This window comes from Blennius ocellaris (assembly GCF_963422515.1).
Source record: "Blennius ocellaris genome assembly, chromosome: 10".
Taxonomy (NCBI): Eukaryota; Metazoa; Chordata; class Actinopteri; order Blenniiformes; family Blenniidae; genus Blennius; species Blennius ocellaris.
In genome coordinates, this window is record NC_137659.1 from 12,309,455 (window position 1) to 12,337,157 (window position 27,703).

A 27,703-nucleotide genomic window follows, 5' to 3' on the forward strand; every position below is an offset into this window, starting at 1 on the left:
CCACATTTTAAAAAGAAAGAAAATAATTTTGAAGCGCTGAAGGGTATCACCCTCAAGAGATTGGCCTACGTTTCCCAGGCAACTTTGCGGTTTAAATCCTCTCCTCGAAATGCTTTGTGGGAATTAAAGTAACACGCGATAGGTCTTAAGCAATGCGCGCGCTGGTATTGCTGCCTAAAAAAAACTACATTTCCCAGACAAGTTCACCTCTGAAACGTTGACTCTGCCTCATCCTTGACCGGAGTGGAGATTGGGCTCTCGATTGCATATTGCAGGCATCAGGCTAATAAAATAATTATCACACCGGCGAATATGAACTTAACGGTGAGTTTCTTACAGATCAGAGGTGGCGTTCACATTGAGGCTTATAGTCTGTGCTCCTGAAAACCCGCCACGAGTAATTTAAAGGACTAATTTCATTGTAAAATCTGCGTTTAACGAGAAAGCAGTCTACCTGGTGGCTATAAGCTATTGTGGCGACCACATCTTGTCCCACTTTGTGAACTTCCTTTTATTTCTGTCCAGTAATTGACTTGTATGTTTTGTTGAAGATGTGAGGACTTCCTTCATGTCATCCTGGTCTGGACTCAGCATGGCGGAGGAGGAGGAGGAGGACACACGCTGCCTGGAGGCGCAGTTTGCTGCCGCAGTTAAAGTCATCCGGAGTTTGCCTGAAGAAGGTGACGACTTTCATCCATCTGCTCCAATCCATACGGAGGGAGGGGGATGTGTTCAGTTGTCTTGCTGTGGACAGTGGAGTCTGTGCTTATGTCTGTGCATAGATAGTGTGTCAACACTGCAGGTGATTGATTGACCTACATGCAGAGCATTTAAGAACCGTCACCCTTGGGTGACCATCCATTCATAAAACTGCTCAAAGCGTGAGAGTTGTTTAATTGAAGCAGTCATTTCTTGGAGTTAATAACATTTTCAAGGCATTCCTTACCATCTGGTGCAATCTGTTTGGGGTTGTTTTTTGTGTGTGTATTTTTTCATCAATATTACCTGTGAATCAATCATCCTGTGTGAAAAAGTATGCTTTAACCATGTGTCTTTTATTTTTCTTTCTCAGGTCCTTTTCAACCATCGGATGACATGATGCTGATGTTCTACAGTTACTACAAACAAGCCACACTTGGCCCCTGCGATATCCCCAGACCCACCGGCTTCTGGGATACCCGTGGCAAAGCTAAATGGTATGCAGTTAGAAGATGCTCCCATTATGTTACAACTAATGCCTACACTGGGAGACACAGCAGAGCTTTTAGCCACACTTGACAAGATTTTGTAGAGGCCATTCTAAAGCCCTTCTCGTGTTTATTCTGAGAAAAAAAGGCATTGTCAAGTCCTGGGCCTGCTTGTCAAACTTTATGAGTAACCCAATGCAAAATGCATAATGCTATGATGGATTGTCAAGCTGTGGTGCCAAATTAACTTCACTGAGATTTCTGCATTCAGCAACACAGTCATTCATTCATTTATTTGCCCCAGTTATCATTTTGAACTGTGACTTTGTGTTGCCAGGGACGCATGGAGCTCTTTGGGAGACATGACAAAAGAGGAAGCCATGAAGAATTATATTGAGGACATCCAGCTGGTAAGCCCTTTCAATGAAGAACTAAAGAAAAATAGAAGCAGTATAAATGGCAAATGTTTTACTCTTGACATTCATGTTTAATTTCCCATCAACCCGAGCCTTAGTTTGTGTTTGCTCTAAAGTACTAGTACGTTAAATGGCTTTGCTCGGACTATAACATGTACCTGCTCTCTATCAGCAGGTGCATTGTTATGAGATACAGTATTGATAATACTTATTAGAAAAAAAACATAAAACCAAATTAGATAAAGAATGGAAAACAAAATTATCCATCTCCTATATTCCTTCATGAAAATCAGTTTGGTGGAGTCGATCACAGCAGAATATGGGTACAGGGAGGCTGCACCTTGGACAGGTCAACCAGTCTATTACAGGGTAAACACAGAGAGACAGACAATCACATTCCCTCTTATGGCCAATTGGTTTAAAATGCTTTTTAATTTATTTATTTTAACCGTGATAGAAAATGAGAATTCCTTGAGAAAGCCCATGCATGCACAGGGGGAACATGTAAACTCCTCAGAATTTCTGCCAAGCCTAGGCGCCGTATAAAGTGAGAGTGCTAATGACAACATTACTGCACAGTCGAATATGTCAAATGTTATTTTTCATCCATATATAATGACTTGCTTTCAACACCCTGTTGACTTGCAGTTATGCAGCATTGGATGTGTCCCGAAAGCCACTTTAGTACTGTTTTATTTCAGTAATTGCAACATTTGTGAAAAAGATCAGGAAAAATAGAGCAACACTGAAAGAATGAAGATGATAGTACAGTCGGTGCTGCCTGAATGAGTCTCGAGCTGGACAGTCTGATGACCTGTGAAAGTGTTTTTCCTGCACTGAGGCTGGAGGATGTGGTCGTTGCTGTGGCTCTTATATGGAGAGAGTTAGCAGGGTAATTGCAGGCACCTTCGCCAACATCCGTCTTGCTCCTGCCGTCCCCACCGTGCCCAGTTTCATCCTCAGGACAAAGCTGGCCTTTTCTAATGATCTTGTTAAGTCTTTTGATATTCTTGGCTGCAGAACTGCCTCTCCAGTGCACAAGCAGCATAAAGGATGGTACTCAACACCACAGATTCATAGAAAGATCTCAACAGCTGGTCTTTCTCACCAAAATGCTTCCGTTTACTCAGGAAGAGCAGTCGACTCTGATTTTTCCTCGACACGCTGCCAAAATGTGAGCTGGGGATTAATGATTTGACAAAACCAAACTTTGTTGTCTCGATTTTTTTTAAATCATTTGAACAATTTATTTTGAGGCAGGTTTACGTGTTTGGTGTTTTGTTTTTGTGTCAGATTTTGGAAACCATCCCAATCTCCGAGGAAGTGTCGGACCTGGTCCAGAAGCTGGGCAACTTCTACACAGAGGTAGACCAAGAAGACGAAGAGTCTGGAGAGGCAGAGAAGAGACAATTCACCAGGCCTTTTGCACTTCATTCGGGTATCGTACACAGTTGCAATTGTGATTCAGGATTTCTGCCAACGACGGAATTCAAAACGATATTCAGTGATGATCAGGAGTGAGGAATACTTGCCGTTTTGTTTTGTTTTTTAGCCTTTTTTGTCACACAAACAGCATTTTCTGCAGTCTTACGTGTGTTGTTTTTTTTTTAATCACTAGATCACCTGGTTAAACCCTTTAAAAAACCAACACTGGAAGGCAAGTCTTTAGTGTTCATAGCTCTGTTGATAACTTCATGTAAGTGAGTTGCCCTCATTGCTGTGTAGTTTGACCGAAGGACCAATAAGTGTGCTTTGTCTGGCTTACGATGTAGATTATTTTGTGTGTGTGTGTGTGGTGTGTGTGATGCAGTGTAGTGTGTTGTTTTTTTTGGCTTGCACCATTAGCTGCAGTATGTGATATAGATTTAGTGCGCTGAAACTGTGACGCTACATGCTACGTAAGCGTACGCTTGTCTTTTTTTTCTTTCGTGTCAGTTTTTTACGGCACGAAGTTTGCGCTTCACAACGTAACCGATAGTGTTTTCCTCACTGTTCAGGCTATGGGGATCTGTGGGATGATATACAAAATCCCCAAGAGAGAGACGAGGACAGCATTGTTCATGGCAGCCTCAGTGGCAGTAGCGAGGAAGCAGTGGGAAGCAGAGAAAATAGCGAAGTCGAGATAAAGGTGGAAAGTAGTGATTTGTGGAGAAGTGAGGAAGAGGAGAATGGTGATGAAGAAGACAATACGCACGATGGAGACGAGGAGGAGGAAAGAGGTACTATGTAGTTTTAGTTAACTGTTGTATGCTGTGACATTTGTTGGTTTTACAAAGACAGTTTACATATACGTAAACTATTTGGTCTTGTTTGCTGAAACAATCGGTTTTCAACGCGTTACTACGCAGTTTGTGGTTACATTGTCAAACTTGGGAGACTGTCTTTTCCCGGTTTTTACAGAGGGTAAGTAGTTAATAAAGTTCACCTACAAAACTTCAAAATACATCTACATTTAGCATTTATGGCTCTACCTGGAACAAGTGTTCTTTTTTGATAACCCTTTGTTTTTACTACTGTCTCCTGCTTTTGTGTCGTCCTAGACTGGAGCCCTGATCCGAGGCTACTAATGGTGGAGGACAAGAGGTGGAGGTCTGACACCAAGGGCTCCAGCAGCAGTGTGGAGCCCAGCATGTCCTCCTTCACCAACGGGACTCACAGTTCGCTCAACAGTGAGGTGGAGGAGGAGGAGCTGGCCTGTTCCATTGAACCCAGTGCATTGTTTAATCCATACATGCCTTTTAATGGATGCACAGGTGGTAAGATTGCACATATTGAACTCTATACTGCATATCGAACCCTGTATGTAAAAATTATTCGAAATATTCTTGATTTATTGAGGGGGATTAGAATATTGAAACAGCTTTACTTCATTACTGTGTAGCAATGCATCCCTGAACATATAACGTAAGCCACATATCTGCAAGTTAGAAACATGTTGTATTGACCAAGCTTTTCTTATAAGCCATGTTTTTGGTGTGTTTTGCACATTTCAGATCACAGTGATGTAGTTCCTGAGAAGAACTGCCGGTCCACAGACTCGGATAATGAGGAATTCTGTGACTCCATGGAGCATCTCGCCATGGAAGAGGTGACACATCCCCCATGCCATGTCAGAGTGCTGTGCTGTGTTTTGGTTTCAAGCATTCTGTTTGATTTGTGTCCGTTAATACTCTGGTTGAATCTTCTCTTTCCCCGTTAAACAGCGGTCTACTTCAAAAGGACTGTCACCTGGATCACGAGGTTCCTCAGTCAGGCAAAGGGATCTCTGGTTTGAGAGCAACACCACACCGACTGGGGGAGAGGCTCAAGTACTCATCAGAGATTCCTGCCTTAAAGAAGGGATTAGTTCAAGCCAACGCAACAGCTCCTTGTCAAGAAGAGTAAGAGGTTAGGCAACAGTAATTTATACTGACACTTACTGTATCCTAAGTTCACCCTCCTCACTCAGGTATGTACTCACTGCACCTCCTGAGCAGTCGAAGGCCTTCAATACCGTGACAAAGCCGTTTTCCACAAAGGTAGCATATGGTATGAACAACTTCTCATGTTTTTACTCATGCTCCAGGTTCAGATGCACCAAGGACAGCCTGCAGCTCAGTGTGGCGTGCCAGTGTGGATACCGCCTGCCATTGTGTATCTCATAGCAGATATTCTGTTGGTGCTACGAGCGGACACATCAACGAGCAAATAGCCACGGCTCTTTTGAGGCTGCAGTACGACATGGACAATGTGCTGCACAGGCTCCAGACTCTGGAGGTGCTGACCAGGTCACAGGTGACAGGCCCGGGGTGCTCCCCGCATTATCTGGAACAATGTCACATATTTGTGTCATATTTATAAATTCATGTTAAACACGGCTGTACAAAATCCCCAACTGTTGTGCGCAGGTTCCAGAATAACACTTTTTATCAATGTGCTCCTTTCATTCATTTAATCTTTTAGTCGAGATCCTCCTCACCCTATCAGGAGTATGCTGCAAATATCACACAAAAGGTGCCCTTCATTCTAACTTTCACATTTTGTTAGATGTAATTTTGTCATGATTTTTAATCTTGTCATTGTTATAAAGTGCACTTAATAACAAATTACTCTGGTTTTATAGTTCCTAAGACCATCGTGGTGGCCTTTTGACTTCTCTCCATTCACAGTCATGATGACTGCACTCTGGCCCCTGATTGCCCATTTGCTCATTCAACTTTACCTACAACGAAAGAGAAGGTAAAAAAAAAAATAAAAGCTTGTTAAAAGAACTTTTATCTTTTAGACCTACATAACAGACTAACAAAACTTGTCTCTCTTCCCCATACAGGAAAATCCCATGAAGTACCTAACAGCCATCAGCATGAGTCAAAGAACATGAACTCTGGATGAAACTGATGCACTGCTGTTGCTTTGTGGTTTTGTCCAGCAGACAGGGTTTATTGAGCCGGCAGTAGAACGGAACAGGATTAAATAAAGAGAGGGCCAGAAAGGTGTTTTTAAGAACACTCAGCTATATAATGTAGCAACTTTACTTCATCCTACATGTGTTTAACAAAGAGGCAATTTCTGCATCGTATGTGCTGGCACAATTTACTTGTAGTGTAGCATGAGGTGGTGATCCTATGTACAACTCTGCAATCACCAGAAACTCATTACAGATTTCACAGAAGTCTTAGTATTACATAAACCCATAAATCATTAGAATATATTAGCTGTGCTAGATACACAGAAAGAGTTCTCCAATCTGACATGGCTTGTTAGTCTATTTATTTTATATTATTTCATTTCTTGTTTGTTTTTTTAAATTATTATTATTATTGTTATTATTATTATTGTTATTATTATTGATAATAATAATAATAGTGTTAGTATTGTTAATATTGCCACCCCATTTGATTTCTTGATAACTAAGGACATGAGTTTCTGGGGTATTTATTTAAAAAATCAAAAGGACATTGAGAATGAATACTATTGATAGTTGTGTGTTAAAGTGTATAATTAATTATCTTATAGTTTTGAGTGCAATGGTAAAAAAAGTTTGCACTTTTACCAAAAGTGCAAATACAGAGTACAGACAATCCATAGCTACAGCATATGGAATTACTCGTTTTTTGTCGGTTTACAGTGAAATACATATAATTCCTTAGTTTAAACTTACTTAAGCTTACTATTGTAAAATATGAATATCTAATTCACATATAAAAATGCAATAAACATATTCTTGGGACAAACATATATTTTGCGCATTGTATATGTGTATTCTTTCTCACCAGTGCTCCAATATTGACCTTATTGAGCCTATAAATATATAGTATTTATGAACCTCATCATAATAAACTATGATCACTTCTTAGAAATGGAATTGTGCAAGGAAAATTGTGTCACGTCAATTTACAACTTGATGGAATTCACTTGTAAAATTGTTTTATTGTTTATCGATACACAAACAAGAACAATTTGAAAAAAAAATCTGATTTTTCATCTCTTAATGTAATGTGGAAATACTATCATAATTCTGATATTTTCATTGTATTTTTGCAGTTGTTTTTTTTCACATAATTTGAGATTGTAAGGTGGTGAAGTGTGAAGTCATTTAGAGATTCTGTTATTAATTGGCAAAACTAGCCAATATTAAATCAATGAAAACGCCCCCATAGTCAGTGAAAAACTTGATCTTACTAATTGGCATGGATTCACATTTTGGCAAAGAGAACAGTTCCATTTGCATTGTTCATCTCCTGTAGGAGCAGAAGATGTTCACCTCAGAGTACTGCAGCCTCGATCTTAAATTATATCCCAGCTCCATGGGAACATGTTTCACCTAACCTGCAAGCAAATGGGTGACATTATTGAAAAAAGCTATGGATAAATACGAGTATAATATACAGTATAATTCTAACTGAGGTGACAAGGCACATCAATGCAGTTATATTAGTGCATTAGTAGGTTAACAGCTACACATTATGAAAATGGAAATGTATGTCGAACTCTAATACAGAATGTACATGGCCCTACGACATTTTCTACAAATACATAATCGCATTTAAATTAAATGAAAGGGCACTCAAGACAAGTGGTTTCGTTTTCTATCAAGACTGTTTGGTCCGTCACGTGACCAGTGACGGGCCTGTGGGAACCGGAAGTTTAATCTGTAAAGAAGAACATATTTCCACACGGTTACAGAAATTGTCACAACACGTGTGCAGTCACATCCGGGTTGTTGGGTGCACTGCACCGCAGAAGTTCGTAGTCGGACTTGACATGCCCGCTGTACATCGACAAAGTGAAGTAAACGCAGATCTTTAAACTTTCAGGGACACACATTCAACCCTTGTGGCGTAACAGCGGCGGTTCACCGGTGCCCTGAGCAATGTTTTCCTTGTCAACTTCAGTCCAGCCGCAGGTGAGGACGCCAGAAGCCGAGCTAACGTAGTTAGCATTGTTGTTGTTTTGCCTCAATCCACCTTTCAGTTAAGCTCAGCTCATTAGCAGAAACGGTTCACCTCAACGTTACTACCATAAAGTGGATTTGTTTAATTATTTTAAAGTAACATGAGGGCTGTGGTCCGTTCTAGAAATGTGGGCTGGCTGGTGAAAGTGACAGCTCGTGTGTCCTCTGATATCAAGCAAACTGCGTCAGTTCGACTCCAGCCGTTTCCACTCGAGGCCTGTTCGAGAAAACTCGTTCAACATATCCAGCTTGTCTTTTGCTTATTTGACTTTTCTTACCCAAACACAGACAACCCCGTTTAATCTGGTTGAGGTGGATTTGACCCCGCTGCTGTTCTTTCCTGTCCAGGTGTTTATAACCCACAGCACTGTCAGAACCATGAATGAGAGACACAATATGATTTATCTTCATCAATTCATATATGCAAATAAGCGAGCCACAAATTTCGATCTCTATAAATTACTTCCATCAATATCCAGGGTATGGTCTGAAATCTTCAGGGATCCTGATGAGTCGAGCTCACCTTGACGAACAAACAATATGAAGATGGTTGGGATGTTCTTGATGCAAAGAGTAAATAAGTCAGTCACAATAATCACGTGAAACTGATCATAATAGTAATTGTGAGAGTAGGTGGATTTTCTTCTCAAATATGAGATTCCAATAACAATGGTGTTTGAAACACTGTCAGACTGATGTGTAATGCAAGTTTTTATGAAATTAAGTAATTGTTGTTGATAAATACATATATTGTAGCAGCAATTTTAACAACCTTCCTGTTAATAATATCGTAGCATATTATTTTTATTCTATGCTATTATTAGGTGACACTGGGCAAACGTTGGTAAACTGAATAGGTTTTGTTGATAAAGTTGCTTGTACACCATGGACACAGAAGTGTATTGTAGAAGTCAAATTATATAGTAATAGGTGGTCTTGTTTGTGTCTGACAATTCCAGTTGCAACATAGCGGACAACATAGTGTGATAGTTTTGCTTGCATATTTTATCAAATGTACAAGCTCAAGAGACACGCAGTAAGTGATTGTACAAGATCATACAAGATCCGTCTCTGTTGTTTGTATATTATTTGTTGGAGTCTTGAAGTCTTTGGATTTCAAATAGTGGTTTATAAGCTACATTTTTTTATTATGCAAAGCATAGTCTTCACTCACGTTTTGATTTCATGTGATTGCAGGTGACTGTACCCCTGAGTCACCTCATCAACGCCCTCCACTCTCTGAAGAGCTCAGTGGGAAGCAGCAGCAGCGCCAGATGCAAATCAAGAAAGCACAAAGACCATCCATCAGACTCAAACCCTCACAGTACTGAGGTATGCACCCTTTATATCCTGTTCAACCAATGAAACATACATTCATTAGTTACATATTCCAAATAACCCACAGATCTATAAAAAAGAGCAAACAAGATTAATGGTAATTGACTGGGAAAGACTGTTAGAAACAGTTTTGGGGCTGCTCCTGAGGAACTGGGTCAGCTTGATTTTAAACACTAAAAGGGAAGCATACATCCAAACATATGTGTTTTATTCATTACTAGTACATCAGTAAAACACAAAAGTGTAGTTACATCTCCAAAGTGAGCTATTTTGCTGATTAACTTTCTAATGATAATTGTAATGGAATTTCCATCTGTCTTTAGCCCCTGTTGAGCCTCCCGGAGCTCGGTTTATCAGAACTGGGAACACAGCAGCTGACTGAGCTTGTGAACCGTGTGTTGCCACGCTTGAGCCCACAGGAGGCGCCACTTCCACTGGGTGGCCAGACAGCCTGGAGGACATCACACATCTCTGCAAACTCTTTTCTTCACAATAAACATGGTAAGGAAGTGCAGTTTTGTGCCGTTGTATGATTTAGAACTTTTCCCTTTTTTTTTTTTTTTTTTTTTTATTATTTTTAAATACTTTACAGTCATTCCAATTTGCTGTTATAGAGAAAATAGAAAAGCCCAACATATCCACATGAGCAAGCAGGTGTGTTTGCGACTGTGGAAAGGAAAAACTCCCTCAACAAGGAGAAACCTTTGCAGAAACCTTTAAATAAAGAACTTTTCCCTTTAAATAAAGCTGGAAAGTGAAAACACTGTTCACACCGATATGATTCTATGTGGCTAATAAAATATGAAACACGACTTGAGCTTAATTATGATCAAATTTTCACAATAATGATTTGTTAAGCTATATGCACTCATGGGATTATTGTTTTTTTCTTTTCTTTTTTTAAATTGAATCAGCTGAGGACTCGGTTACTATGGAAATGTATAGCAGAGCCTAACCAGCTTTAGGAATTCCTTGGTGGCGATGATCTTCGGAAATAATCAGTTGTATACATGCTTCAGTCCAACCACAGCTTTCAAGAACAGAATAGCCACATTAGTTTGAATCAAACCAAACCTGCAAATGTGAGCATAGCATTCAGAGATGCAATATTTTATAATAATGTAATTAAGATTTCTGACTTTACTGACTTCGGAATTTATTATTGATCAATAAAAACAAACATAATTAACCTTCAGTATCTGTACCTGGATGAATGCATCATAATGAGCATCTTGCTGACAAGAAAGTTGGTCCTGTGTACATCTAAAGGTGCCTTGCTATGTTATTTTTCCCAGGCATCTTATGGAGTCCCATGCCAACGTCAACATTAATATTTATGCGGCAGCAGCCTTCACTCCTTCAGTCTGTGTGCTCGGAGCTGCAACACTGGCCAGGTAACATATCATTTGTTAATAGAAGCCAAATATTGAATGAAACAACAGAAACAACTTCAGTCAGATGTATGTTGTCGCCCGTGTGAACAGTGAATAGGCTATAACTGGAAAATCCAGTACCTGCACAATGTTTGAGTGAATTTGGTGTGTGGAGACATGACCCGTTTTCATTCTTCTTATTACAAGTGTTAGTTCAGAGAAGAGGATTTAAGACTTTAAGGAACAAAACCAGACGAGTGCAGTCGGCTTTCCAGCGCCCTGTGGAATCTGAAGGCTTCACGCCTTCTTTTATGAAGGTATATATATATATATATATTCAAAGACTTTACCAGTCCTTATTTTTATTGTCTTGTATAACATGTTCATTCCATTTCATTCTCAATTGGTGAGAAGCATCACGATGAAATGACTCACCATCACTGCTGTTAAGTCAAAGTCTTTTGGGTGCAAAAATGAAGAGTTAAAAAATGTCAGCTGAATGATTTTCTGTCTAGTGTTTTTCACCAACCATTTTGTTTTAATTTATATCTTGAATAAACTCTGTTTTCTTGTCGTGTCAGTGTGACTATCTCGCTAAATAGTCTCGTCTTAAACTGCAGGGCTTTCTCACACGTGACAAGGGCGTTGAAGTCGAAAGTCTCGACAGCATTTTGAAGGACAAGAACATACCGGCTTTGCAGCAGGATGCTTTCAAGAGAGGCTTTGCTGAGGGTTTCTTGAAGGCTCAGGCTCTGACCCAACGCACTCAAGGCAAGTTTTGCCACGAGCACATTGAGTGACTCGCGTAACGAACACACCGCCATTTACACATGACTTGCTACTGATGTGTGGTTGTCCTGCGTAGACTCTCTGAGGAGGACTCGTCTCATCCTGCTGGTGCTGCTGCTTGTTGGGCTCTACGGACTTTCCAAGACTCCCTTCGTATCGGGTAAAGGCTCCTTTTACCTTCTTCGTTTTGTTTTTCAAAAGTTGTTTGGCCTACCAAAATGACTAATATGTAAATATTAGCAGGGGAGCGTACATACTAAGTTTGTTGTGGCGAACCATCTGCAATGACTTCTAACATGCACCGAAGTATGTTGACCATGTGGCTGTTAAAGCGGTGTTTGTGATTGTCTGCATGCGAGTTGATTAACCCTGTGGTGTGCTGTGATTTCGAACTTTAATCTAACCATTTTGGACAGTGCGGTTCCGAACCACATCAGGCCTCGACTCAGCCGTGGACCCGGTGCAGGTGAAGAATGTGACTTTTGAGCACGTTAAAGGTGTGGAGGAAGCCAAAAATGAACTGCAGGAAGTGGTGGAGTTCCTCAAAAACCCGCAGAAGTTCACAGCTTTGGGAGGAAAACTGCCGAAAGGTGGCGTGTCTTTCACATTCAAGAGTTCTGCCGTGTCGTCGTCTCGGCTTCACCTGCGACGGTCTCATCTTTAGCCTTCCGTTACTGTAGGTGTTCTACTCGTGGGCCCGCCGGGAACCGGAAAGACCCTCCTTGCCCGAGCAGTGGCGGGAGAGGCGGATGTGCCATTCTACTATGCCTCTGGGTCTGAGTTCGATGAGATGTTTGTTGGAGTGGGAGCCAGCCGCATCAGGAATCTGTTCAGTAAGTTCTTTTTTGTCAAAAAGAATTCCATCTAAAAGGATAATACTAGTTGTTCCTGCCTTAGCCGCCAGTTGTGCATATAAATTGGAATGCAATAAAGATAATTGTGCTGAATATTGAATGTCGATTTATTTTTTTGTACTTTTATAGGAGAGGCTAAATCCAATGCACCCTGTGTGATCTTCATTGATGAACTGGACAGTGTGGGTGGGAAAAGGATAGAGTCTCCCATGCACCCTTACTCCAGACAGACCATCAACCAGCTGCTTGCTGAGATGGATGGGTATTTTAATGATATATGTTACACACTAACATGTTAGGTGTTGATTTATTTGAACTCGTCGTGAATGCTATTAAGACATATCACTGGGAGTCATCAAGGTGATCCTAAACATTTTTGGGAAATGAAAATTTCAATAACCACGTCAAGCACAATGCAGTAACATATTAAACTTAATGGATGGGAGAACATTGCTGCAGACTGACGTGCCTGGGTTTTTATATTTTCTAGATTCAAACCAAATGAAGGTGTGATCATCATTGGTGCAACCAACTTTCCAGAGGCTTTAGATAAGTATGTTTCACCTCTGTCATCTTTTTTTTAATGCAATGAAAATGTCAGAGTTTGCAGAGCACATGTAAAAATGTCAAGGTTTACGGCTTCAGCGACAGCTGTTGGAGTCAGTATATAGAATGGACTTCAGTCGCCACTGTGTTCCAGTGTTGTGTATTTAGACTAAACGATCGACTTTGTTTTTAGCGCCCTGATCCGTCCAGGACGCTTTGACATGCAGGTGACTGTTCCCAAACCAGACGTGAAAGGACGCACTGAGATTCTCAACTGGTACTTAAAGAAAATTAAGGTGGACCCAGGTATGTCATCTTCTCCCAATCCCAAATATTAATGAATGTTTGTTTTGATTTGTTTGATCTAAAATATTAAGATTGTTTCATGATATTTCAATTGAACTCATTCAACAATTTTTTTTTACAGCATTTAGATGTTTTTAAATAAATGTAACCATTGAACATGTTCAAACATAGATGTTTTCTCTCACATTTGCAGCTATTGAGGCCAAGATTATTGCCCGTGGCACCGTGGGCTTCTCTGGCGCTGACTTGGAAAATCTGGTCAATCAGGCGGCCTTGAAGGCAGCGGTCGACGGCAAAGACATGGTCACCTTGAAGGAGCTGGAGTTTGCGAAAGACAAAATCCTCATGGGTGCGTTAATTGTTGCTGGAGTTGAAACACAGACGTAATCCCAGCTCTTAAAGAAAGTTTAGATGATTCTTATATTAATCCTCATGGCATCAGTGTCATCAAAGTCATAGCAATAGTTTAAAGAAGCTATCATTACAACTGACTGCTCTGTTTTCTTCCCCCAAAGGCCCCGAGAGGAGGAGTGCAGAGATAGACAAAAAGAACAAGCTCATCACGGCGTACCACGAGTCCGGACATGCAATCGTAGCTTACTACACCAAAGATGCCATGCCCATCAACAAGGCAACCATCATGCCCAGAGGCCCCAGTCTGGGTCATGTAAGGATGCTTCCATCCTTCTTGGCATATAGAACTCTAACATCAGAACTGCGATTTTTAAACGCCCTGTTTCCCAGGTGTCCATGCTTCCAGAGAACGACCGATGGAGCGAGACGCGCTCCCAACTTCTGGCCCAGATGGATGTTAGCATGGGCGGTCGAGTGGCAGAGGAGATCATATTTGGCCATGAGTACATCACAACAGGTAGGACTCAACCATGGAACACTGCTAATATTTTACCAATGAAAAGATGGCTGACAGGTGGGAATTCATAGTGGACTTCTCGCTTCTTCTTTAGGAGCATCTAGTGACTTCGATGGTGCCACCAAGATTGCGAAGTTGATGGTGACCAGATTTGGAATGTGTGAAAAGGTTAGACGCTTCAGAAGCAAATTGGAAACAAAAGTTTGCCATTCAGATTTTGCATTTTATGTAACGACTTTGCTCGTTGTTTTTGAAGCTGGGAGTGATGACGTACACCGATATGACAGCACAAAGTCCAGAGACACAGGCTGCAGTGGAGCATGAAATCAGGGCATTGCTGAAGGTTTGTGGGATTTCTTGTCTCATCCGATCTACCCTCCTGCAGGCGTTTCTCCTAAAATACTTCCTCTTGCGCTCTTCAGGAGTCTTACGACCGAGCCAAAGCCCTGCTGAAGTCTCACACTAAGGAGCACAAGAACCTGGCCGATGCTCTGCTCATGTATGAAACTCTGGATGCCAAAGAGATCCAGCTGGTCCTGGAGGGAAAAAACCTGGAGACCAGATGAAATCAGCAGGTTCGGGGTTACACAGGGAAGGACGGACTGGGAGACGGGTGTATCTCGTCTGCGGACAAGTGCTCATGTTGGATTATTATATGTCACATTTTCATGCCGTCATCTTTGCGCAATCTCATTATTATCCCCAGATAAATCATCCAGTCTTCAGAAAATCACAGACAAGTTTGCTGCCTTCAAATGTGATTAGCAGTTTGTTGTAGATTATTTGTGATGAAGACTTAAAGTGTAAATGTGAAAGATGTTCCTCAGGTCACTTTATTGGCAGTTGGGGAAAAAATATCACATGAATGTAAATATGTACCTCAATTATAAAATCAGCATCTGGATACAATCTTTTTTTTTTTTTTTTTTTAGGTTGTTGGAAGCAGTTGAATAAAACCAGAATGTGTTCAGGGTGATAGGAAAGCTCATATGTATACACCTGACGCTCCTGCTTTGCTGCTCTTCACATGTCGTGTTCTCTCCTTTTAAAGGCGGCCTTTTGTGGAATGTATCGGAAGTGTAAATCTTTTTGAAGTGGAAAGGTCACAATCTCTCAGCACTTTGCATCTGTGTACAAATATAAAATTGTTCTTGTGCACCCGATGTCATCAATTTATGCTGTATGTACATATGAAGAAAAAAATGCTGCTGAGCCCTACAAAGCTTTGCTGCCACCATCAGCTGTATGTACATAGACAGAGGGGTGGAAACTTTCGGGTTTTAAAATTGTAAAGTTGTTGGCCTAATTTATTTTAAAGCAACTAGATATTCAGAGGTCTAACTTCTGAAAGCTTTCTCAGCTGTATATCCTTTTTTTTTCCCTTGTCACTGTCAGTGCATGTAATAAAAAACTCAAACTACTCAGACAAACCAAAAAGCAATTTCTGCAAGTCATTGTCCATTTCTGTCTCTTCCTCTCAGCTCAAGTGTAAACAACTGTTTCACCTGCATAACTTACTGTTTCATAAACACAACATGCTGTGTCAGCATGTTGGCAACATGCAGTGAGGTTTATTAGCAGTGTTGGCGGTTTTGAAAGATGTGAGACATATGACATTAATGCGATTTATTGTGAGGTGACAATTGTGACATGACAATAAATAAATACACAGTCGGCAGGAATTTCCTTTTGACATCCTAGTACATCTTTTATTGAATGTAGTGAGTGATTTCTGTTTCTCCAGAGATAATCACCTGGATGTTGTTCTTGATTGTGTTTTCTTTTGTTTCAATTCTCCCACATTGCCCCTTCAGTTATGTTTACTGTATATATTCTAGTACGTATTGTAGAAAACACTGTATATACATGTATAGTAGGGCTTTACGATGGGCTCACTGCTGTAGCTCTCTTCACAGTGTGATGACAATGGCAAATGAAAATGTATGCTGCTGAATAAAGGGAAGGAGTCATAACGACAACCGTGCAGTGAATGTGGGTCACAAGGTGATGGGGAATCTGTGCCAAAGATAAATCACATGCATGAATGAAACTCATGACGCTGCACCACACATTTTGAATCTGAAATTCTTAACTTGGACAGTTTCATGTTTTTATTAACATTTATCCATGATTTCAATAAGCGACAAATAGAGGATTGATCACTTTGGTTTTTTTTAGCCAGATATAAAATGGAAAATATTCTCAAATAATCTCTGGATTTTCAATGTTTGACATGTTTTACTATTGAACCTGTATGGCTCAGAACTTTTGAGAACTTGTGTTTGGCCTGAAAATGACCAGAAACAGCTCCATGTGCAGTTTTTTCATACATCCACAGATGGTGGTTTGAATGAATTGTGCTGAAATATACATTGATAGTGTGAATTTAGCGAAAAAAGCAAAGACGTCACAAAGTAACAGCTGCAAGAATTAGTGAGTATAACAACAAAATAATTGTTTCTAAGTTTCAGATATCTATGCTAAATCTACTTTTAACAAAGGTTTTCAAAATTGGAAAACAAAAACATACAGTTGTTAGAAACTGATTTAAATCAACATAATAAAAAAAGAAACACTGAATGACCTGTCCAGAAGTGGCAGCAATCTCTCTAAATGTTATGGCAACAAATTATGTAGGTGGGGAATCAAGTGATCCGCCCTAAACCCAGAAGTGTCCAATTCCAATTGTTCAACTAATGTATGTAAACCAGAGAAATAACTCATCAGGAAATATACAGTGTTTTAGATGAGTTTGATTTAATGCCACTTCCTACAAGTGCCCAGGAATGTCAGGAACACTGGAATAAACACCAAACTATGGAGCAACCCAAAAGCAATCACAAGAAATACGATCCTGAAGAAAGTCCTGAAGATGTAAGATCCAGATATGGAAAGCACGACCACTCCGAGAATAGTGGACAATCCTCCCTGCAGTATTGGAAACCCCAAATGAGCCAAGGCGTCTGTAGCTTTCTCATTAACGTCACACTTAGTGCTGGAAACAAAAGCGTAGGAAATATGTGCCGAGAAATCAACAGAAAAACCGATGCACATGACCAAGTTGATCATGGAAATGGAGTCTAGATTTACACCCCACAGTGACATGAACCCTGTCACGCCAAGCATGACTGAACAAATTGCAAACGTTACCCATACCGAGCAAAGAGGATTGGGTATCAGTACAAGAGACACAGAGAGCATCACAATCACAGCAATGAGGACGGTCTGAAGGGTGTTACCCATGATGACCGTGTACTGATCAAAGTAGACGAACGCAGGGTGGTACACCAGAAGCTCCACTGGACACTCCTCCGCTGTTTTCCTCAGTCCAGTCATCAGGTCTTTCATGGTCGTTTTGTTGAGCGTTTGAAGGAAAAAGCGAGATGCCTGGATGTCACCGCCTGCAGTCAGGTTGATGTCTTCTCCAAACATGGGGGTGAGTTGCAAAAATTTGGCGAGATGGGTGTGGAAAGACCCCCGGGAGCTTATGTTCAGATTCAATGCTTGTGCATATTTTCGGTAGGACGTGAACCAAGCCAATGTGCTGTTGACAAAGTTCAAACTTTCAAAGTTTGAAATGCATGATTGCAGCTGCCTCTGTTCATCTCCTTCCCAGTAGGAGAATGATTGCTTCACTGCCACCATCACGTTGCAGCTGTATTCAGAGAAGTGCTCCCTTTGATGGTTGTAATATGTAATGATGTAGGAATCATCCAAAGCCAGATTCTTAATGTCGAGTCCTTCCTTTAACATGAACACACCATAGATACTAACAGCCAGATAGGCTATATAAATGATGATTATACAAGCTTTCATAAGTTTATGGGTCAGACATGGCCCATAGAAATGCTCAAAGATATAACTGACAGGCTCAGGTTCCTCCAATTCAGTAATTTGATTGTAGCGACCCCCGACACAGCACATGTTGAAAGCTTTCGAACTACTGGGTGGGAGGTCTTCTGGGATTTTCATGCAGGTGAACCAGTGCTTATTCCCTGCTTCCCTCTGTCCATTGAAAGCCATACACGCTCCCAGGAAAGTGACACTGTACAAATAGCAGAAGCACACAGAAACACCCGCATAGAGGCAGAAGGATTGCACCGAGCCAAAGGGTGAGCTGCAGCCCATGAAGAGAGCCAGAGCGTCGGTCAGCGTCGTGATGGAGATCGAAACAGCAGCATCCCTGTAGGTGTCAGCAAGGCGGTCAGGAACGTCGTCCAGAACGCGAGTCCTCTGCCAACAGGAGATCATGATGAACATGTCATCGAGTCCAATACCTTTAGAAGTAAAAAGAAAGGAAATAGATTATTTGGATTAGCGAGTTTGTGCAGAAAACTCCCTGGTCCTTTGTGAGGTTTAGGTTTGTAGATAGTTTGTAGGAAAACATTAAGAATTGTAGTTTAGTAGATACTGTGAACTGTATTTAAAAACTAATTTATCACATTGGCAAGGTAGGTTTCATCAAAGTTTGTTTTTTTTATTCCCACATTGTCATGTAAAGTGAGTTTTGTTTGGAATGAAAAGTTGACTGGATTATGGAGGAACCAAAAAGCAAAGCTGTGTTTAGGACTCACAGGCGTCTACAACTGAATTTACACTTACCTAATATCAAGAAAGGACAGGAGGCCGCTGTCATGACAAATGGTTGATCCAGCAGCAACAGCACACCAAAACCACTCAGGACTGCAAGTCCGGTGGAAAGAACTCCACAGAACGCCACCCACACCTTCGTCCTTACATTGTCCAACCTAGAAAATAGAAACAGAGACATTAGAAAAAGAGTTTAAAACTCATTTGAAAATGGGTGTGTGCTATCCGACTGACCTCCAACTGGTTAGAATTGAGAATACGATGGCGATGGCATAGGTAATGGAGAATAAATGGATAACAGATGATGGAGTTTTCTCAAATTCCCACTGCATTGACATTGAGGTGGAGTATGACACCTAGAAATATACCCAGATTCTTCTTAATAAACAGTATGGTAATTTAAAGCATTAATGAGGGTTGATGTTACTTACCTGAGCAAAATTCAATGATTCATTTGAGACCAGATCGATGAAGCCTTGCAGCCAAATGTCTGTTTTTGTGTTGTCGTCCTCTAAATAGTAATAGAGCTGCACGGCTTCAGCACTTCTAACAATCAAGCTCTCATGATTCATTTTCACACTTCCCAGACTTAAATACAAGGGGAAGCTTCTGACGTCAGAGTCAAACCATGGGTACGTCAAATCGATGGAGTCAATTCCAGTGGCGTTGTATTCAATGACATCGAGGAAGTCGTTTGAGACACAGGATCCCAGCGCTTTAGCACAAACATCCATGTATTTAAATGACTGATTGTCAAATTGCATCACCATGTCCCTAATTTTCAAGTCCAAATCCAGAATTTCCTGAAGTGAATCAGCCGTCAGGATATTCCTGCTGTTGGAAGCTATGACAGTAGCATAGTTTCCACCTCTACTCAGCCTAAAGCTGGAAAACATGGAGCCATTTCCTGGAAACGTTTCCTCAATGTATTCCCTCTCCATCTTGGCTGGTCCACCCAAAGGTGTGAACTGCTCCTCGATGTCATTTGACATTCTGACTTTGAGGAGATAAAATCCACTTCCTAGACTTATTGAGAAGAGAAGAGGGGTGATGACAAACCACCAAGGATGTGATCCGACAAAATGACCCATGATCCTGAAGCAGATTCGTAAAGGTCTCTCGATGCAATCTGTGTGGAATCTGGCCATAGCTGGAAAGCCTGGTGTCCCGGTATGCAGACAAAAGCAAAAAATACAATGAAGTAAAACCTTTTCTTCTTGCCACACTCAACCTATGTCTAGAGAGAGCTGAGAAAATCCACAAGCAGGTATATTTATTCTGCTATGGACTCCTTTCAGCTACACCATGAGCTGGAATTTACATAATCACAGGCCTGCTCCTCTTTGAAATGAGCGGTGACCGATGTGATTGGAGGAAAGGCTGAATCAATGAGCCTATTAAGGAATAGTAGCTGCAGTATGGTTCATTGGCTCCTTTCATGGTAAAACTCTGGTTTCCTGTTGCTCAGCCCCCAGGTGATTCCCTTTCGTGGTTGAGGTAAGATAAGAGTTTGAAAAAAGGAGCCTTTGAGGATTGATGCACAACAGCACAGGCACAAAACAAAGAGGTGTTGTGCTCCATGATGTGGCTCTTTATTCAAATGCATCCTGTTGGCAGACTTTTTCTGGTTGGATTAGATTCTAATTTCATTTAACAAACAAACCAAAAAAATACAAATCTAATTTTCACAACATTGAAAGACAATAGAAATGATTTCTTAAATTTTTGATGTAAAAACTACCCTGTATCATTTACACGTTTGTAGATGTTCAGCATTTGAGATTTGAATTATTTTTCCCACTCGTATTTGGGAAATGACAGTCACTTTATTTGCAGATATTATAATACAATTAATCGTTGCTAATCACTATATTTGTCACCCAATTGCACACTATTAACTTTACATGGTGCAAATGTGGACAGTTTATTAATAGAAATAATAGAAATAAAATTCAAAATCCCATGCAATAGTTAGCAAAATGTCAGCCAATTGTCAGAATCTTGTATAACAATATACAAACAAATGATTGAAAAAACAATATCTTAAAAGAAATCACTTATTGGAATAACTGGAACTGTACCATCAAACCTTTTAGTGGTTAAGAAATTTAGGGGCACCTAAATTAAATTAAAAGGCAAAGCAAGCCACGTTTAGTTATTTAGCACCATTCAGACATAAGGCAATGTATACTGATTTACAATGAAAGAAGAGAAATACATTAAAACCAGCCCATTAAGAAAATAATAAACATACGACTTACTATACTACTTTTTCACGACAAAGGCAATAAAATATGTAAAGCCCATTTTTTTTAATGAAAGTCAGAGCAAATAATGGTGTTTTAAGGCCTGATTTAAAAGAAGTGAGTGTGTCAGCAGGTAGTCAGGAATGCTTTGCGGGTGGCTGTCGGATTTTTAACTTACACATGTTACTAAAATCCAGTCTACTGAAATGCATGAACAAGTTTCTCTGAATCTTGTTGTCGCAGAAATCCATTAATGGAGTCATATTGTGCTAAATTAATTGAAAACTCATTTGAATCACCCACAATTAGGCAGCTCTGCAAGGTGGATCTACTACAGCGCAAGAGGAAATACTTCCTCCTCTTCCCAAGGTGGGCATGTATGGGCAGAGCCTGTCCAGCTCACACAGACGCAGCAGATTCTGAAAAGCAGCTCATATGATCAGATATTCAAATGGAGGAAAATCAAGGAAAAAACTGGATTTGGACCATAAACTTTGAATACGAGACCGATGTGAAATTATTGAAAATGTGTATAATAGTAGATCTATACTTCTTGCAATATTGTCCGATGTTACAACATTGATTTGGTTATTGATTAATGTTGTTAAGAATTAATTCTATTATGTTAGCTTATTTCTTGTATTATGCTGTTTAACTTTGCAATATTAGGATTCCAGAAATCATAAAATCTAAGTATTTTGTTTCCTGATTAAATAAGCAAACGATTTTGAAGAAATTAAAGATACAGAAAGGACGTTTGGAGATCTTGATCGTATTGCTATCGTTAAAAAAAAAAAAAAAAAAAAAAAAAACGGTAACATTTGATCCACTAACAAAAGAAGTCCTTAAATCGGCCTAAAAAAAATATGACGTGACGAATTTGTTTATCGCGACGTGGACGGGAACTCTATCTTCCATGACGTCATGACGACGCGCAGGTGGGGCGGAAGTTACGCTGGCAGTAGCAGGCTGTCACCCGAGCCGATAGCTGCCTTCCTCTCGAAAACAAGTAAAAACTATATTGTTTTTGAAGCCTTAGGAGTGGAAGTCAAACCGGTTGTGAAGAAAACATGGACGACGACGTGTTAACGACCCTGAAGCTGCTGATCATCGGGGAGAGCGGAGTGGGAAAGTCCAGGTCCGTGCCAGTTTGCGGCTAGCTTGTTGTTAATGTTGACATTCTTTCTTATGTAAGTTTATCCCTCGCCTGGTCGCTAGCTGCGGCTACAGCTAGCTGCTAACGCAAGTAAATATCGACTCCTAGTCCCTTCCATGCGAATAATGGGATGATTGAGTAATGTCAGACACAGCGTTGAACTTTGCGTTGTGTTCATGTTAGCATTGAGTTATTATACAAGACTGTACTTTGACGGTAAACATTCAAAATGCACTGTTGTACCTGTGTGATTCCCCCCCCAGATAGAAAACCGGTTACAAAAAGGACTCAAAGCAGACCATACGTCCTGTTTATTCCCATGTTCTCCTTGTTTTTTTCCTCACAGTCTCCTCCTGAGGTTCACAGAGGACACTTTCGATCCTGAGCAGTCGGCGACAATAGGTTTCACACACTGAAGCATATACATATACAATAATACACGTTGTGTCCACAGGGCACACTTTAAACACGAGTTTCTAATGGATGATTTTTTTTTTTTTGTTTGTTATGTTTCTCGTGACTGATAAGGTGTGGACTTCAAAGTTAAGACTCTGGCAATAGATGGAAACAAAGCGAAGCTCGCCATATGGGTAAGAACAAAAGCAGGAAGAAAGAATCCATATCATCCAGTTTGTTGTTATCTGGTGTCTGGTGACCTCCACGGCTCTGAAAAGCTCCTATGACAAAATGTCAGCCATCATGTCGACATATCCACTCAACAATCATGTCTGAAAACGAAGAGGAAGAAGAAAAGCTTAAATAGAACAACAAAGATCTTATTCATATTCCAATAGCAGTAGAATATTGGATGACGAGGTGCATTTAAAAGATTCTTTTAATGGTAGAAACATGAGGATTCATGGCGAAGCTATGTCTTCTGCTTGATACTAATAGTGATCACAGTTTATTTATTTATTTGCAAACTGTGCAAAAATATATAAAAAAATAAACAAACAACATGAATAAAAACCAAAAAAGAGGGATCCAAATGAGTAATTGAGAGCTGAAGAAGATCTGAGCTCCAAATGTTTTAATTTACAAATTATAACTTAATTGCGTAGGACACAGGAGTGACGGCCATAAGTAATTCCTTCTATAACTTGTAATATCAAAAAACTGCCTCACAGAACCTTTTTAAGTACCGGTACCTTAAATCCAGATATCACTGAAGTGTCTTGATTTCCCACAAATCCTAATTATGCAGGATATAATAATGCTGTCTAAAACTCCCTAAATCCTTCAAAGACTCCCGAGAATTAACTGGTAAGCTTTCTCAACTTTGCACTTTTTTACCTCAATTTGTGGCTCACTTTTGTTTATGCCATTTAAAAGGAATTGAAGTTGTACTCAATGTGTTCACCGAGCAGATATTTGGTAAGACATCGGGTGTAAACGTGAGACTATCTATCCACCTTCAACACTGCTCCATCTGACAATGGCGCGATTACAGAGAGAATGTCAGTCATTTTATAGTCACCAATTAACCTCTTAAGAAGGTTTTTGGACTTGTGAGTTAGAAAAATAGCACATATGAACAGGAGAAATGTGAAAACTGCATAATGGCCACCGTACCTAACCACAACAATACCCTGCAGCCGTTATTGTAGACTGTTCATATTTATTCTTTTGAATAAGACTCATATTTGTCTGTTATCTGTTTAAGAAAGAGAAAGGAAGAAAGGAAAGAAAAACAAACAAAACAAAAAACATCTTGAATTTCCACGATTATCCACAAGATGGCACCATTGCCCAATCACAATTGCAGAGTGCAGTTGACGACACAAAAACAACATATTTCTCATGGATATATATGAGGATGGATCTGTACTTGATGAAGTCACATGTTTTCTGAGCTGTGGCAAATTTAAAAGTCACACTGCATTTAGTACCAACAGTTATGTGTTTTAGATATAATTGATTTTCAGCATGATCCAAAACAAAGCTGGGAGTCATTACAGATAATTTCTCTGCTTTTACAGGACACGGCTGGACAGGAACGGTTCCGCACTCTCACACCCAGCTACTATCGCGGTGCACAGGGAGTCATACTTGGTAAATAGTTTGATAGTCATAGGTTCTAAGATTAAAATCAGTCTCTCTCTCTCCCCCTCCCCACCCCCAGGTGTCATGTTTCAGTCAGTGTGCAGAGGATGTTTTTCTGTCAACGGTTCATTGATTTTGTTTTTCCAACTCCTATTTTTTTTTCCAGTATATGACGTCACAAAGCGTGACACATTCACAAAGCTTGAAAACTGGCTGAACGAATTGGAAACCTACACAACACGCAACGACATTGTGAAAATGCTGGTGGGGAACAAAATTGATAAGGTGTGCTCCTCTCTATTTTGTTGTTTTTTTGTTTTTTTTTTACACTGGTAAACATTGCACCATTGACACGTCAATACTGTTGTCATCGTGAGCTTTGCTTTCCCTGCTTTAAGAACGTCTTTGAAAAGTTGTGTGCGCGTGACTGTGAGCTGCGGTTTTGCTTTTTCCAGCTGCACTCGTGTTGTACGCTTGTGATGCTCAAACATTTAATCCTTTACCATGTGGGTCCCACATAAAGATAATTGCATCTGATCTTTCTTTGGCTTTCAGGACGATCATGAAGTGGACAGAAACGAAGGTCTGAAATTCGCAAGGAAACACTCTATGCTTTTTATCGGTGAGTCTGTTTGTTTGGTGTAAGTTCAGACGCGGTCAGTCATGGTCACTTAGAGTAATAGAGCCATAAAATGTAACTTAAAGCCATTCAAACTTGCTGTACTGCACTTAAAAGTCAGACCTGTAATTGCACAGTTGGAACAAGTGGACACATCTCTTGAGTGAGCTGTGCATTTAGTTCACATTAGTTGTTTTGTTTATGCTGCTCTGCCGTTGTCGAGACGGTGCTGCAAGATGTGGCCGCTCCAGAAGAGCTGCATTATGATTACAATCTAAACGAGCTTTCATTTATCGAGTCCACACGTGTTCTTGATTCTCATCTTCGATCTGTCCCTCTCCGGGAAATTAGGTTAACGTTTCTGTTGCAGTTTCCATTTTAGAAAGGCCAGATTAAGGGGTTGGGTGCAGGGCGGGGCCAGAAGATGTCGTTGGAGGGACTCCGCAGCGCGGATGTCTTCATTCCGCTGGATTTCGCCGGCCGCCTCAATGAAGTCATTTCATACATCATGTGTCGCGTTTGTCAACAAACAGATAGTTTAAAGTGCTTCGTCACTTGTGTCACAGCGTTGTAAAAAAAAAAAAAAAACCCCACAGATGTTCAACCTAAATGAAGTGGAGTTTTTTTCCACTTTATTTTTTTTTTTTTTATTTGTTGTTTGTGACATCTTGGAAAATGCTCAACCAAGACTCACCCCGTAAATCCTTCCTGCGTGCAGAGGCCAGTGCAAAGACCAAAGATGGCGTCCAGTGTGCCTTTGAGGAGCTCGTGGAGAAGATCCTCCAGACTCCGGGGCTTTGGGAGAGCGACAACCAGGGGCAGAAAGTTCGTCTGGGGGATCAGGACCAGGGCAGGGCCGGGGCGTGCGGGGGATACTGCTCCATACCCTGAAAGTGGACCAACCCATAAAGCACCGACCTGAGAGGAAGGACGACGGACCAGAAACTTAAGAGATAAAGAGGGGGGGGAGGTGGATATGTACTATTAGGAGAAAAGTTAATGATTCCGAGCGATTCTGTCGTTCGAGTGGACATTGCTGTTTGCACACTTCCATCCCAACCACCAACTGTCACTTTCCCGTTTAAAACCTGATCGAAGGAATCGTTCAGGGAAAAAAAAAAAAAAAAAAAAAGCCTCTCGTCAAGAGAAAGTGGAGAGTTTTAAATCCACGTCGTGAGTTCACGTCTGGTTCAGATTTATCTTATTGGCAACAGTGATCCAGCTGTACATTAAGACATCAGGTTACTAGCATTGTGCCCGTAACCAAAACCAATTTGTAGGTTACAGGATCTCGCCTGTCAAACTGAATTCAAAATAATTAATTGTAATCAGTATTGTTAGTCACCCAGATCCTTCTCCAAAAAGCTTGTTCAATATGTATGCTTCATTGTTCCGCGAATGTCAAAGTACAAAATGTTCTGATGCATATGGATCATTGGAAGCTTCATTAAAACCAACGAGGACTGAGTTTTGGTGGCAGAGAATCATTTTGTAGACTTCTTTGAACGCTGAGGTTCCTTCAGGCTTTCACTGCAGCATGCGCCAGAACACTGTGAGAGCTCCCAAAGAGGAAATATTCCACAATGTCACGAAAAGCGATTTATCTTTAACCGAAAGCTAAATTTACTTAATTTCTTGTCAAGTTCCATCTAATTATTTCCTTCAGAAGCGATAGAAACTTTCAATTGTGTTTAATTCTCCTAGCATTTAAATATACAAGACAAATTAATCCTCTCTGTCTTGATCGATCTGTAACTTGATTTTTTTTTTTTTTTCAGTTTGTTTTTCTCTTTGCATGTGTGATCTGGACCATAACTTCCAGAGCAAATAAAGTTTACAGTATCAAGACTTGTTGCAATAAAACAACCCACGCCCTTTTACTCACGTCAGCTCACAGTCCATGTCACTCAATAGAAAATAAGGAACCATCAGCTTTCCCCAGCGGTTTTTTTTATTTTTTCAGCTGCTTTTCTCTGTAGCCCTTTTTATGTTGTGCTGGCATATTGAAGTCACCTTTCGCTTGTGATACAAGAGCGTTCCTAAGAGTGTTCATTTCTACCTTCACAATATATTAGTTTGCTGTTTGTTTCCTGATGTAAAATCATGTTGCTCTTTCCCTCCTGTTGTTTTTTTTTTCTTCTTTCTTGTCGCTTTGGCTGCGTCTTTGCCATTCATATTCAGTGATGCGTTAAATTGATATCTGCCTTAACATTGAAAGACATTTGCTGGAAGAGTTATGGTCAATTACTGTTTGAATTGTTTCAAACGGAAATAAATGACAACCTCAACATGCCGTCACTCAAGTTTATCTGTTGTTTAATTACCGTCTGAGATGTGCCGCTGGGTTTGTGTGTGTGGTTTTGGAGCTCGCCTAATGAGAAGCAGCTTCAGAGAGGAAAACTGTCATGAGGCGCTCTTTCCATGATACTTTGTTGATGACTAGCATCTTGTAGATACAGGACCCAAAACATTCCTCCAAGATAATGTCAAGAAGACCAAAACTGGGACACTTGTGGAAAAACCTTGTTAATCATGTTTTGGTTGAAAAAAAAAAAAAAAAAGTTCCAGTATGAGATTACAAGCTGAAGTTTAGTGTCGGGATGTCCTCAGATGTAGGACTGTCCACACATGCAGAGCAACAGACATTTTCACAAAAGTGGATTTTTGTATTTCAAGAGTCTTAGATTTTTAATAAGCACTCTATTGGATTCTGAGGATAAGAAATGGCATTTGAATTTTAAGATGCATGTGTTACAGTGATGATGGGCAACGGTTTTCTTTAAGCCTTGCCTTCAGATTTGACCACCATGATATTTATATATATATTAGACTCCGTTGTTCTTCAACACATCCCATTGAAATTGTTCATTTATTTTTTTATTTAGAATTACAGTCCGACATGTAAAACATGCAGGGAAGAGTATACCCAACTTAGT

General features: G+C 40.3%; 4 protein-coding genes across 6 annotated transcripts; 3 read left to right on the forward strand and 1 right to left on the reverse strand.

Moving 5' to 3' along the window:
- The first annotated feature begins 243 nt into the window (after nt 1-243).
- Nucleotides 244-6,529, forward strand: LOC308135632 (acyl-CoA-binding domain-containing protein 5A-like). The gene is made up of 14 exons (XM_080503710.1): nt 244-324; nt 552-680; nt 1,073-1,196; nt 1,525-1,597; nt 2,897-3,041; nt 3,222-3,260; nt 3,601-3,822; nt 4,144-4,359; nt 4,597-4,691; nt 4,807-4,990; nt 5,169-5,377; nt 5,546-5,596; nt 5,706-5,821; nt 5,913-6,529. Exons 2-14 carry the CDS (start codon nt 569-571, stop codon nt 5,923-5,925), a joined length of 1,599 nt encoding a protein of 532 aa, XP_080359836.1. The 5' UTR covers nt 244-324; nt 552-568; the 3' UTR covers nt 5,926-6,529.
- Nucleotides 6,530-7,803: 1,274 nt separating this feature from the next.
- LOC308135839 (ATP-dependent zinc metalloprotease YME1L1-like) lies at nt 7,804-16,092 on the forward strand. 3 transcript variants are annotated; one of them, XM_080503966.1, is made up of 19 exons: nt 7,804-7,988; nt 8,325-8,384; nt 9,234-9,368; nt 9,698-9,875; nt 10,670-10,768; nt 10,955-11,064; nt 11,368-11,518; nt 11,613-11,696; nt 11,953-12,126; nt 12,217-12,369; nt 12,520-12,652; nt 12,881-12,943; nt 13,130-13,242; nt 13,436-13,591; nt 13,758-13,909; nt 13,987-14,113; nt 14,208-14,281; nt 14,370-14,456; nt 14,536-16,092. In XM_080503966.1, exons 1-19 carry the CDS (start codon nt 7,956-7,958, stop codon nt 14,677-14,679), a joined length of 2,226 nt encoding a protein of 741 aa, XP_080360092.1. In that variant the 5' UTR covers nt 7,804-7,955; the 3' UTR covers nt 14,680-16,092. The 3 variants fall into 3 exon arrangements, with proteins under 3 accessions (XP_080360092.1, XP_080360093.1, XP_080360094.1); XM_080503967.1 differs by having other exon boundaries at nt 11,974-12,126; XM_080503968.1 differs by lacking the exon at nt 8,325-8,384.
- A 778-nt stretch (nt 16,093-16,870) lies between these two features.
- Nucleotides 16,871-19,851, reverse strand: ptchd3b (patched domain containing 3b; the record flags this gene model as incomplete). The annotated part of the gene is made up of 4 exons (XM_080503035.1): nt 16,871-18,390; nt 18,716-18,861; nt 18,938-19,059; nt 19,135-19,851. 4 exons carry the CDS (start codon nt 19,849-19,851, stop codon nt 16,871-16,873), a joined length of 2,505 nt encoding a protein of 834 aa, XP_080359161.1.
- Nucleotides 19,852-21,900: 2,049 nt separating this feature from the next.
- LOC308135614 (ras-related protein Rab-18-B) lies at nt 21,901-27,065 on the forward strand. The gene is made up of 7 exons (XM_080503690.1): nt 21,901-22,087; nt 22,452-22,507; nt 22,634-22,695; nt 24,085-24,157; nt 24,315-24,433; nt 24,704-24,770; nt 25,486-27,065. Exons 1-7 carry the CDS (start codon nt 22,020-22,022, stop codon nt 25,656-25,658), a joined length of 618 nt encoding a protein of 205 aa, XP_080359816.1. The 5' UTR covers nt 21,901-22,019; the 3' UTR covers nt 25,659-27,065.
- Nucleotides 27,066-27,703: the final 638 nt, after the last annotated feature.

Bases quoted from the DNA above. Each gene is read 5' to 3' on its own strand.
- LOC308135632 (XM_080503710.1), top strand. From the start codon at position 569: ATGTCATCCTGGTCTGGACTCAGCATGGCGGAGGAGGAGGAGGAGGAC. The intron at 681-1,072 runs GTGACGACTTTC...TTTCTTTCTCAG, and splicing joins CCGGAGTTTGCCTGAAGAAG to GTCCTTTTCAACCATCGGAT. The intron at 1,197-1,524 runs GTATGCAGTTAG...TTGTGTTGCCAG, and splicing joins ACCCGTGGCAAAGCTAAATG to GGACGCATGGAGCTCTTTGG.
- LOC308135839 (XM_080503966.1), top strand. From the start codon at position 7,956: ATGTTTTCCTTGTCAACTTCAGTCCAGCCGCAG. The intron at 14,282-14,369 runs GTTAGACGCTTC...TTGTTTTTGAAG, and splicing joins GATTTGGAATGTGTGAAAAG to CTGGGAGTGATGACGTACAC. The intron at 14,457-14,535 runs GTTTGTGGGATT...TGCGCTCTTCAG, and splicing joins AAATCAGGGCATTGCTGAAG to GAGTCTTACGACCGAGCCAA.
- LOC308135614 (XM_080503690.1), top strand. From the start codon at position 22,020: ATGGACGACGACGTGTTAACGACCCTGAAGCTGCTGATCATCGGGGAG. The intron at 22,088-22,451 runs GTCCGTGCCAGT...TTTTCCTCACAG, and splicing joins AGCGGAGTGGGAAAGTCCAG to TCTCCTCCTGAGGTTCACAG. The intron at 22,508-22,633 runs GTTTCACACACT...GTGACTGATAAG, and splicing joins TGAGCAGTCGGCGACAATAG to GTGTGGACTTCAAAGTTAAG.